Source organism: Scyliorhinus torazame, chromosome 10, assembly GCF_047496885.1.
Source record: "Scyliorhinus torazame isolate Kashiwa2021f chromosome 10, sScyTor2.1, whole genome shotgun sequence".
NCBI lineage: Eukaryota > Metazoa > Chordata > Chondrichthyes > Carcharhiniformes > Scyliorhinidae > Scyliorhinus > Scyliorhinus torazame.
The window spans coordinates 101,392,355-101,404,965 of record NC_092716.1 but is presented as its reverse complement, the minus strand read 5'-3'; the positions used below and the strand labels follow the sequence as shown (position 1 = coordinate 101,404,965).

The 12,611-nt window shown below is 45.5% G+C and overlaps 1 protein-coding gene across 3 annotated transcripts in view; it reads left to right on the top strand.

The window, feature by feature from the left end:
• katnb1 (katanin p80 (WD repeat containing) subunit B 1) overlaps positions 1-12,611 on the top strand; it is a 102,224-nt gene extending 89,613 nt beyond the window's left edge. For 2 of the 3 annotated variants that reach the window (XM_072518521.1, XM_072518519.1), the window contains 5 exons: positions 628-704; positions 982-1,095; positions 5,200-5,274; positions 6,957-7,073; positions 11,212-12,611. In XM_072518521.1, coding sequence (XP_072374622.1) covers positions 628-704; positions 982-1,095; positions 5,200-5,274; positions 6,957-7,073; positions 11,212-11,344 — 516 coding nt within the window. In that variant the 3' untranslated portion in view covers positions 11,345-12,611. The remainder of the gene's footprint in view (positions 1-627; positions 705-981; positions 1,096-5,199; positions 5,275-6,956; positions 7,074-11,211) is intronic. The other variant, XM_072518520.1, reaches the window with a different exon arrangement.

The following is a 12,611-nucleotide window of genomic DNA, read 5'->3' as shown; positions in this document are numbered from 1 at the left end:
AAGAAAAATATTGCAGGGCTACCGGGAAAAGGCGGACACAATGGTCCAAGTGGCCTCATGTGCAGTAACCATTCTATGATAAGGGAAATGAAAATGATGGCATACTGTGAGTCCACTACTCGCAGATCCCGCAGGGAACCACGTGTGAAAAAACTCCTTTCTCAGCGTTATCATTATTTGTTTCACTCCTGTGGATATCTTTAAAGACATTGGTTTATTTGCTCCCTGGATTTGCAGACCCGAAATTCTGGAAGGATGTACAGCTATCATATTCCTACTAGTTTTGTAACTCCCTGGTCTCCACATTTTGGTGTTTGATGCAAAACCCTGAAAGGTGGCACAGCTTCCTTTCCTGTTGTTTTGAATGGGGTTGTCTTATAATTCAGTCTACCCAATTTTAATACTGACATTTTGGCTCGGTAAAACTGACATCTGTTTGGCAGAAGAATTCATAATGCCCATTACATTGCTGCAAGCTTATTGCTTTCTGCTTCAGCTAAAACAAGTCTGCCTTTATCTAAACCTCTTCCTACTGACAGCATTATATACTTGCTGGTATGATGTATTCTGAAGAACTACATGTCCTAGATTCAAATGCGCATTCTAACACCCATCTCTTCATTGCAGACCACCATTGACTCAGCAGTGACCATGAATGACTTGGCGATCATTGTGGACATCCTGAACATTATTAACCTCAAACCGTATGTACCTGTTAAAAGGCTATCCCAGTCCTTCAGTGTGTTGAGGAGGGTTAAATCTTTCATGGTTCCACTTTGTTTAAAATGTTATGATTATTTAAGATTTTCTCCACCTAGAAACGCATGACGCAGACCAAGCACATTCCCATGTCTGTTTTCCGTAGCTGTTTTTTCCTGAACAGGTCACTAGCCTGAAGCCAGAGGCTTTGGCTTGAGGGGCACCGCTCCACATCAAGCATGGCTGATCAGGAGACACTCTCACTCTTACTGCTTACCTTAGGCATGCAAGAAAGATTTGCAGGTTGACAATCGACCTGCTTGGCCAGGTTATGGACGCATCTTCCGTGGCCATCAAGTCTTGGAGCGGGACCCGATCCTGGAGACTCTGGCTCAGGTAGGGATGCTACTACAATGCCACAAAACCTCCAGATTCTTTGACAGGGAACTATTAAGAAAGAAGTGACATGGGACTTCGGTGACGGCATGTAGGTGAAGGTTGCCCATTGGGCGGCTCCTGCTTGAGGCTCTGGTTTTTGGACTTAAATGCCCGGTTTCAGAGGCAGTTTTTGAAAGAGCTGGTGCAGGAAGGTATAAGGAAGTCGGGTGATGTCGAAGGCCCAGAAGAAAGCTACTGGAAAGAAAGGGGCGAGTGAACGTCTGTTGTCGAGTGAATGGGCAAACCCAGCAAAGGAAAGGTGGCGGAGGCTGGATCGCTGGGTGGGGCTGCTCCCCTCACAGTGTAAACTCTGACCGAGGTGATGGCCGGGGAGTTCGCCAAGAACATGGAGGTGCTTTGGAAGGAGATGATGGCTGCGATGAAGGTGTTGCTGGAGGAGGCGATTTCCCCGGTGAACACGACAATGTCAAAGACATCGGCCGAGGTAAGGGAACAAGGAGAGAGGTTGAAGGGGATAGAAGAGGTCCTGTCGCAGCACAGTGACCAGTTCACCTCGATGGGTGAGGTGTTGCAGAGGGTGGTGGAGGCTAGCAAAGTACTCCGAGCTAAATTAGAGGACTGGGAGAACAGATCGAGGCGGCAAAACGTATGGTGGCAAATCGTGGACCTCCCTGAGGCGGTGGAGGGCTTGTGGCCGACTGAGAACTTCACAAAGATGTTGGCAGAACTGTTGGGGGAGAGGGCAGAACCCTCCTGATATGAGTTGGACAGGACACATTGGTTGCTCAGGCCCGGCCTGGTGACGCTGAGGATGACGTATAACTAGGGACTTCTGCCTCGAGGCGGCGGAGGCGATCGTGAAGGCCGAAGGACTGGGACTGAAATAAGAGATGGGACTCAGATTGGGACTTGGACCAAGGGGATGGGGACTGGGACTCTCTCTCTTTTTGGTTGTTTCTTGTTATGTATTTGTGGGGGGGCTCAGCTGATTTTTTGGGTTGATTGAACTGGAAATTTGAATGGGAGATTGTAGTTTACCTTTGTTTAAAGTTGTTTACCATTATATTGGGCTTTGGGGTTATGACGGTTCTCTGGCCGTGGTATTCTGCTGTTTTTTTTGTTGTTTTCAGGGACTGAGTCATGGGGAGGGGATTGGGAGGCGGGAGTCTGGGCAAGGGCCTCCACACTAGCAACAAAGGTTGGCTATTGAACGGGAGTATGGTGGGGGAGGGGGGGGGGGTTGCCATGGACGTTGGAGCTTGGTTCAACAAGTTTTGATGGTCCTGGGGATGCTGGGAGAGATGTTTGCAGGAGGAAGTAGAATTGGCGGGGGGGGGGGGGCTTGATGGTAACAAAGGGATAGGGCGGCCCAGGCCTGAGGGGCAGGCCCTGGGGTTATGGAGATGGTGGATAGGAGGGGCGGAGGGGTGAAAGACTCCATGTCAGAATAATGACCTGGAACATAAGGGGATTAGGGGGACCGGTGAAGAGATCAAGGATTTTTTGCACACTTGAAGAGCTTAAAACCGATGTGGTGATGCTGCAGGAGACCCATTTGAGGGTGAAGGATCAGGTTTGGGTGAGTCAGGTTTTCCACTCGAGGTTCAATAGCAGGTCTCGTGGGGTAGCGGTATTGGTGGGCAAGAGGGTGAGGTTTCAGATGGAGAAGGTGGTGTCATACCAGGGGATTGGTAGGTGATGGTGACGGGGGCACTAGAGGGAAGGCTGGTGCAAAGGAGACAATATCTAGGATTGGGCTGACAAGTGGCAAATAACATTTGCGCCAAACAAGTGCCAGGCAATGACCATATCCTACAAGAGAGGTTCTAACCACCGCCCCTTGACATTCAATGGCATTATCATCGCTGAATTCCCCACAATCAACATTCTGGTGTTACTATTGATCAGAAAACTGAACTGGACTAGCCACATTGATACTGTGGCTACCAGAGCAGGTCAACGGCCTGTGGCAAGTAAGTCACTTCCTGACCCCCCCCCTCTCCCCCAAAGCCTGTCCACCATCTACAAGGCACAAGTCAGAGTGTAATGGAATACTCCCCACTTGCCTGGATGAGTGCAGCTGCAACAACACTCAAGAAGCTCGACACCATCCAGCACAAAGCCCGCTTGATTGCTCCTCCTTCCACAAACAATCAAACCATCTGCCACTGACGAACAGTGGAAGCCATGTGTACCATGTACAAGGTGCACTGCAGTAACTCACCCAAGATTCCTTCGACGACACCTTCCAAACCCACGACCACTACCATCTAGAAGGACAAGAGCAGTAGATACCTGGGAACCCCACCACCTGGAGGCTCCCCCCTCCCCTCCAAGTCACTCACCACTCCCTCAGTGTCACTGGAGCACCATCTAATTGAATGGCAGCCTGCATGCATTCTTTGTCCATAAGTAGTAGATTGCTACTTATTGAATATTTATTGATTATTTCAAGATATGGGAGATATTAGGATCTTGGGTCAAGAAATAGAGGTGTAGAAGGCAGTTGAAAGGTTAAACAGACTGAAGGAAAATACCGTTTGCCCAGACTCGAAGGGATACACCCACACCCGGTTAAGTCATATGGCCCCATTCAGACTTAAACTTATTAGGGAATACATAAGTTTATTCCCCTGAGATCCATTGTCCTTCGGGACAATCCTGCATGACCAGCCATTGTCCTATTACAGGGTCTGATACCCATTTGTCTGCCCCAATGGAAGATTAGTTGGAAGGAATGGCATAGCTCTGCTTTTGTGTAAATGGGAGTGGGCAATCATGCAGCCCAATTCAGTTGATAAGTTCCAGTCTGGACATTCCAGAGGAGGACCTTTGTTTGAAGGGCTGGGTGGAGTTTAGAGAAAGAATCAATTTGAAACAGGCAAAGAGAAAGGATGTAAGCAACTATCACCACAAAGAGAAGGATTCTGAACGAATTTCACTAACAAAAGAAAGATTGCTTCCTAAATGCAAGTGTTGCCTTTGCATGTATGTGTTAGTGGAGCGAGAGCTGTATTTTAATGCAAAGTGCTGTTTGATAAGAACTAGTGTTAAGGTTAAGAAACTGCATGTAATCTGTTAGTGTTAGAACTGTGAAGTAAAAGTTTAAATATTATTTTTTAATAAAGTTTCTTTATAGAATAACCAAGCCCTATATCTTATATTACCACTCCTGGAACGAATCGATCTTTCTGCACAATCTTAAAACTTCAAAAAGTCAGGTTCAGTATCTTAGCCATTGTGGAGGGCTGACCAGCCGTCTGTAACAATTACTATTGGGTCCAACCACCTTGTAACTTGACAATTCACCCACCACTGCCTAACATTGCTGCTTGGTATTTTCTTTTGTCCGACTGGCACTTCACTTGTCCTCTGCAAATTAGGTGAAAGCATTCATGCTGGAGTAACGTAATCCATCCACCTCATATGAGAGCCTCCCTCACTGGCTGTCTTTAAATTATTTTTGTTCTGTCATCAGCATTGATTGCTTTACTGGCTGTAAAGTTTAATTTGTGGCTAATGCCACACCATGTGCTTCCAGGACTTGTAGTCTGAAATCCATTCCTTTCTCCTTTTCAGTCAATGTCAGAAACTACGGGCCTCCAGTTCCACTTCATGCAAAAAGCTCAGGCATTCGCCATCTGTGGGCTGCGTAAGGCAAGATGGTTTGTGTAGCCATGACTACCTTGTACTGAGTTCTGCCAGATTTGTTAAAAAGGTTTAAGTAAGGAAATAAAATGTGAGAAATTGGTCTTGCCCAGTTCGCATTACTGTTCAAGATACAACAACATGCCCACGGATTAAATTTTGGTTTCCTGTGCTTTGTCCTGCACTTTTCTCAGCTCCTCTTTGAGGAACCAGCAGAATCGTTCTGAGAACTTGAGAGCAGAATCCGAGCAGCAGCAGTGGATTGTCCTGTAATACTGATACGAATGGTAGAACTTGGGAAGCAATGACGTTGCTTCTGAGGATCAAGATTACTAACTGTATTTTATCAAATGCAATGACACTTTGTTATCAGTGTATAAAAGATTAATTGAGCTAATTTATCTGCAAAATCTGCCCCCCTAGCAATTACTGATTGTGTATCTTTTGTTTCAGAGCCTTGTGGAAACTGGATCTGTGTCCGTCGATCATACCTCAGATTGACAAACTGTTGCAGAGCAAGTATGAGAGGTCAGCAGACATTTTGTGCATTGTTCCTGTATTAAGTGGGGCCTGAAGTGTTGTGCTGTGGGAATCAGTACTGCACAAGTGAAGAGTGTTTGTGCTGGTGAACATCCATGCACCCTTAATTTGAAATAGTAGAAACACACCACCAATAACCAAAGTAGTGCAGCCATTTTCACTTGTACATTACATGGTATTGAAGTTAGCGACTGATTTCCCTCCTGGAGAGGATTTCATTATTTCAATTAAACAAAAATACAGGAGAACTTTATGGCAAAGTGTTTGTTGTTATTAGAAACTGTAGCCTCCAAATAATTGCTGTAACTTTACTCAGTGGGTCCTGATATTTTTAACTGCAGTTTTGGTAAGAGAATGAATATGTTTTTGCAGAAACTGAGCATTGTTTCCAAGCTGGTGGACTTAAATGGGAAGAAAACAAGAGTGTGTTCATAGAATTCACTGCAGTGCAGGAGGCCCATTTGGCCCATCAAGTCTACACCGCCCTCCGAAAGAACACCCTACCTAGGCCCAACCCCCTGCCCTATCCCCGTGACTCCACCTAACCGTTGGACATTTGGCATTTAGCATGGCAATCCACTTAACCTGCACATCTTTGGACTGTGGGAGGAAGCCGTTGAACCCGGAGGAAATCCACGAGACATGGGAAGAAAGTACAAACTCCAACACCGTCACCCAAGGTTGAAATTGAACCCGGGTTCCTGGTGCTGTGAGGCAGCAGTGCTAACCACTGTGTCACCGTGCCATGTTATATTCCATGACGATTTCATTGGAACATCCCTTTGGAAAGTTCAGTTTACATATTCAATTTCGCAGTTGGAACTAAAAGTCAGACATTGTGTTGGGTATATTAGAGGTGAGATTGTCTCTTTCCGACTCACCCCTTTCAGTACATTAATTCAACACCGCATTTTAGGGCTAATTCTAGCCACATTGATCGTGTCTCCTGGGGCTACCAACAGTTATAATCTGGTGATTTGACTTGAGAAGTACCCCTGTAAATTCCTCTGGTGACGTGCATTTGGAAAGTATCCCACATGGTTCACCATAAGAAATAATCATAGAATTTACAGTGCAGAAGGAGGCCATTAAGCCCATCGAGTCTGCACCAGCCCTTGGAAAGAGCACCCTACTTAAGCCCCACACCTCCACCCTATCCCCTTTATCTCCGTAACCCAGTAAGCCCACCTAACCTTTTTGGACACTATGGGCAATTTAGAATGGCCAATCCACTTAACCTGCACATCTTTGGACTGTGGGAGGAAACCGGAGCACCCGGAGGAAACCTACGCGCACACGGGGAGAACGTGAAGACTCCACACAGTGACCCAATAATACATAACTTGGCACTAAACCAGCAATTGTTATGCTGGGAAACTGCTGGATTTAGGCCTGCCTATCCTAGATTGTATATGAGGAATGTTATTAGATGTAGAATAGCCCAAGTATTTTCTCATAAGCTTTCCTGGAGCGCTTTATGCTGGCACTCAGTTCATGGTAGTGTTCTGTTTCTAAACACAAGTATTTCTTCCCTTGAAAAGCATAAAAATTCATGCGTGGGGTTTATTTTCTTCATTTAATGTAATAGCTTGGTTCCCCCAAGATCAAGTAAATGAATTGGCCTTCCTTTACTTGTACTGTGAGCACTGATCACTTTTCTCTCCCTGTAGCTACGTGCAGACCGGTTGTACTTCACTTAAGCTGATCCTGCAGCGATTTGGACCCTTAATGGCAGACAATCTGGTTCCATCACCCTCGATTGGAGTGGACATAACACGAGAAGAAAGGTCAGTGACTGCTACATGTGGTATAGATAATGCATGACACTTACCTAAAAATATTTTGATGTGCAGTCATGTTGTTGGAATGTCGAGTTTTTATAAATATATAAAAATGTTTTAACAAAGTGAGCATTGGTCCTATAGAAAGTGAGTCTGGGGAATTGATAATGGGAAACAAGATGATGGCAGATGAATTGAACAGGTATTTTGGATCAGTCTTCACGAGAGGATACAAGAAACATCCCAGAAGGAGCTTCAAACCAGGAAATGGAAGGGAGGGAGGAACTCCGGAAAATTACAGAGCCCACGTCCAGATGTACTTCATCCCAGAGTCTTAAAAGAAGTACCTAGTGAGATGGTTGATGCGTTGATTTTAGTTCTTCAAAACTCCCTCGGTTCAGCGAGGGTGCTATTAGATTGGAAAATAGCAAATGTAACTATTATTTAAAAAGAGAGGGAGACAGAGAGCGGGGAACTACAGGCCAGTTGATTGATATGGGGAGGGTGGTGGTTACCGTAAATGGAGGAGGTGTGTTCCTTATTCCCTACACACTCGTTCTGGCACTCATTGCGATGCCAATGTTTTTCTTGGAATCTTCCTTTGGGCAGTTTGCCAGCCTCGGACCTGTTTGTGTGTGGAAAGCTGTGCCAATGTTACAAGGTTAATGTTCATTTAGCGATATAGGGCAACAGTTTAACTGAATAAGTGTGTTTAATTCACATTGGGATATGGAGTTTGAAGCAAGCCCTGTTGATATCCTGTTTGCAATCTGATCTGTCATTTACTTTTAGAAAAACAGATAAAGTGAACAGGCAAGCGCAGCAATTATGTTTTCTTTTCTGTTCTCAATTTAGTCAGATAATAGACCCAATATCTGGGTCCTCAGCATTGATGTTAGCTTCATGTTTCATTTTTCCAAAAAAATGACAGTTCATTGAAATGTTATTTATTTATTTAGATGTCAGGGTTCCCAGCTGTGATTAATCCTATCAGTTTCATCACATGACTAGCCCCACGCTCCAGCCGTTAGTCGGCCAACACATCCATCCGTGGGCAGCACGGTAGCATAGTGGTTAAGACTATGACTTCACAGCACCAGGGTCCCATGTTCGATTCCCGCTTGGGTCACTGTCTGTGCGGAGTCTGCACGTTCTCCCCGTGTCTGTGTGGGTTTCCTCTGGGTGCTCCGGTTTCCTCCCACAGTCTAATGATGTGCAGGTTAGGTGGATTGGCCATGCTAAAATTGCTCTTAGGTTAGATGGGGTTACTGGGTTACGGGGATAGGGTGGACGTGTGGGCTTAAGTGGAGTGCTCTTTCCAAGAGCTGGTGCAGATTCGATGGGCCGAATGTCCTCCTTCTGTACTGTAAATTCTATGAAAGTTCTATGAAATCCTTGTGACATACTGCCTTCCTCCACCAATTGGAGAGCACAGAGACTTATGACCCAATTGGATGTCAGCCAAACGACCTTTTTCCTATTTTCAATATTTTTATGTTTGTTGGAGGGAAATTTCAGATAAATTCAGAGTGGGCGAGATTCCCTGGCCCCTCTATCGCGTGTTTCTCGGCTGCAAGAGGCGGGATCTTTCTTGTCCCGCTGCTGTCAATGGAATTTCCCACTGAATTCACCCTACGCCATCAGGAAACCCGCAGCGGGGGGTGTACAATCGACTGGCGTGGGCAATCCTGCTGGCGTGAACAGTCGGAAGATCTCGTCCAGTAAAAATCTTTTTTAATGTCCCTATCATTTTTCTCCATACAGCAGTGCCCTGGAGATTGATCTTTGATTCATGGCAGGTTAGGTGGAGGGTTAGCAATCCTATACAGCAAATAGGTCACTGAAAGGGGTTTAAACATGTGAGCAAATATTATCCATTGATGTGAAGTGGAGGAGGGAATACAATGTCTTTGTGCTTACTAATATGCCTTCCAATGACGAGCATAATAAGAAAAATAAACAAGTGAAGGAGGTTTTGAGAGAAATAATGAGAGAGGGTGTGCTATTTAAAATTTAAATAAACAAAACCACATGTGTACCTCATGGGCAGCACGGTAGCATAGTGGTTAGCACTATGGCTTCACAGCACCAGGGTCCCAGGTTCGATTCCCGGCTTGGGTCACTGTCTGCGGAGTCTGCATTTTCTCCCCATGTCTGCGTGGGTTTCCTCCGGGTGGAGGGATTGAATGTTTGTGGAAGGGGAAGCAATCAAGCAGGCTGCTTTGTCCTGAATGGTTGTGAGCTTCGTGTGTTGTTGGGAACCACAACTATCCAGGCAAGTGAAGAGGGTTCCATTACACTCCTGACTTGTGCCTCTTTTTTTTTTACGGTGGACAGACTTTTGGGGGGCTTGGCGCAACATGGTGGCACAGTGGTTAGCACTGCTGCCTCATAGCACCAGGGACCCAGATTCAGTTCCGACCTCTGGTGACTGTGGAGTTTGCATATTCATCTCGTGTCTGCGTGGGTTTCATCCCAAAGTCCAAAGATGTGCAGATTAGGTGGATTGGCCATGATAAATTGCCTCTAGGGATAGGCCTGGGTAGGGTGCTCTTTCGGTGGGTCTGTGCAGACTCAGGCTGAATGGCCTCCTTCTGCACTGTAGGGATAATATGATTCTAGCAGGTGAGTTACTCGTCGGAGGATTCCTAGCCTTTTACCTGCTCTGGTAGCTACACTTTAAAATGGCTGGTCCAATTCAGTTTCTGATCAATTTTTTCCATAGAATTCATAGAATTTACAGTGCAGAAGGAGGCCATTCGGCCCATCGAGTCTGCACCGGCTCTTGGAAAGAGCACCCTACCCAAGCCCACAGCACCACCCTAACCACATAACCCAGTAACCCCACCCAACACTAAGGGCCATTTTGGACACCAAGGACAATTTAGCATGGCCAATCCATCTAACCTGCACATCTTTGGACTGTGGGAGGAAACCGGAGCACCCGGAGAAAACCCACGCGCACACGGGGAGAACGTGCAGACTCCACTGTCAGTGACACAAGCCGGGAATCGAACCTGGGACCTGGAGCTGTAAGGCAATTGTGCTAACCACTATGCTACCGTGCTGCCCAATGATAACCCTCAGAATATCGATTGTGGGGTATTCAGCCAATGTCAAGGGGCGATGGTTAGATCCTCTCTTGTAGGAGATGGTCATTGCCTGGAACCTGTGTGGCGTGAATGTTACTTGCCACTTGTCAGCCCAAGCCTGGATATTGTCTTGCTGCATTTGGGCATGGAATGCTTCATTATCTGAGGAATCGTGAATGGTGCAGTCATGTACGAACATCCCCACTTATGATAGGAAGTCATTGATGAAGCTGCTGAAGATGGTTGGGCCTAGGACACTACCCTGAGGAACTCTTGGAGTGATGACCTGGAGATATGATTGACCTCCATCACCACAACCATTTTCCTTTGTGCCAGGTATGACTGCAACCAACGGAGAGTTTCCCATTGACTCCAGTTTAGCTAGGGCTCCTTGATGTCAAGGGCAGTCACCCTCACCTCACCTCTGGCATTCAGCTCTTTTGTCCATGTTTGAACCAAGGCTGTAATGAGGTCAGGAGCTGAGTGACCCTGGCAGAACTCGGGTGGTGGAGGAACTCACCAAGGTTCCTTTAGCCAATACCTTCCAAACCCACTACCATCTAGAAGGCCAAGAGCAGCAGATACCTTGGACCCTCATCACCTGGAGGTTCCTCTCCAAGTCACTCACCACCCTGACATGGAAATAAAGCACCGTTCCTCCACTGTCGCTGGGGCAACCTCCTGGAATGCCCTCCCTAACAGCACAATGGGTGTACCTACACCTCAAGGACTCAAAGACAACTCACCACCACGTTTTGAAGGGCAACTAGGCGGCACGAAATGCTGGCCTAGCCTGCAACACCCACATCCTGTAAATGGATGAAAAATTCTGTTCCTTGCTGCACGATTTGCACATTAGGAATAAGTGTTGTTCACACACTGGGTCTGCTTTAACTACTTTGGCTAGTTCTCAGTAAATTAGTAGATTTTTAAGTAATTTGAAAAGAAAAAGACAAATGGGGAAAGTTTGGATAAAACTGAATGTGCAAGTTCTCATTTATCTTTAAATCTCGTGGTGCTTCTGTGACGGACTATTTTTCCTCTTTTCTCAGGCATCAGAAATGTAAGCTTTGTTACAAGCAGTTAAAAAATCTGCTCCCAATTCTTCAGAATAAAGCGGGAATACCTGGCCGACAAGGCAGTGCCTTTCGGGAACTTCAGCTTCTGATGGCAGCTTTTGAATGACCACATTCTCCATATTGACCCCTCTCCGTTTCTCTGATGAACATTCCCTGTTGCAGACACTGCCAACAAATGATCCAAAGCCCAAATTCTCTTCAAATGGTTTTTGTTTTCCAAGTTTGCCAAACTTTTCACGTTAGCCAAGGAGCGTCTCGAGAATTTTTGTTGTAATACTGCGGGAAAATTTCTCCCTTTCAGTATTTGGGGATGGCTAAGGCTGATAAGTTCCTGTCTTCATTGAGGTTGAAGTGAATTCAAAATTTGACCTTGGTTTATCAGCATTTCATAGGACATTACTGGCTACTGTGAAGCCATTCTGTGTATGTATACCCCTGCCGATGGTCATTCCAGCCTGGTCAATAATAAAATCCATTGATATTACAGGCATTTACCTGTAAATGACAAGATAGGTGTATTTACTTGGGAACCTTTAGCCCCAGTAACTTGCCTCTTTCATGAAACAGGATCTACCAGCCCTTGGTATAGTAGCTCACTGTTACCAGTATTGATATTACTTTGCAAATGCTGCTTGTGAACTATAAATTGTGGTTTCCTGTTGGTTGCCAGATGTCAGCACTGCTTGAATGACACTGGTCATTTCAACCTTGCAGGACAAACCACCGTGTTTTGAAATTGCTGTGAAACCTCAAAGATGCCTCATGTAACATCTCTTCCTCACCTGAGATTTTTAACTCTGCTGCACAGCTGTGATCATTATTGGCAATTGATGACATGACAAGAAAAGTTTGAGAAACAATCTCCACCTCAAAACACGCTATGCCTGTTTTTTTGCTTTCACACAAGTAAAATTTGACCTCCCGGTTAGCTGGCAATCCTGCCTCCAGATGATCTTCCATTGTGGTGCAATCTGATCAAATTACCCTGTCAAACTTTATTTTGGGGTTTATTGACTAGCCCTGTGCAATGATTCATCTAGGAGAGCAGACATGCTGCAGCAAGTTACCTTTGTGGCCTCCCAAATAGCTAAAGTCACTTTAAATGAGCTCTACTGTAATTATTTAACCTACATGCCTTCTCTCTGAATACTTTGATTACTCACTGGTAATTGGCAGTGTTTTGGTCTCCATTAAAGATACATCAACTGATCTGGACATAGAATATGGACACCCATAATTTACCAAATTCTGTACTGTTGTACATTTGAAGTTCAGGTTGTGCTTCAGTGTCCTCACTATGTATGGATACTGAGAGTTTGGAAATGTTGTACATATGTTTTTTAGTCTACAATAATAAACTGATTTGAAAATAA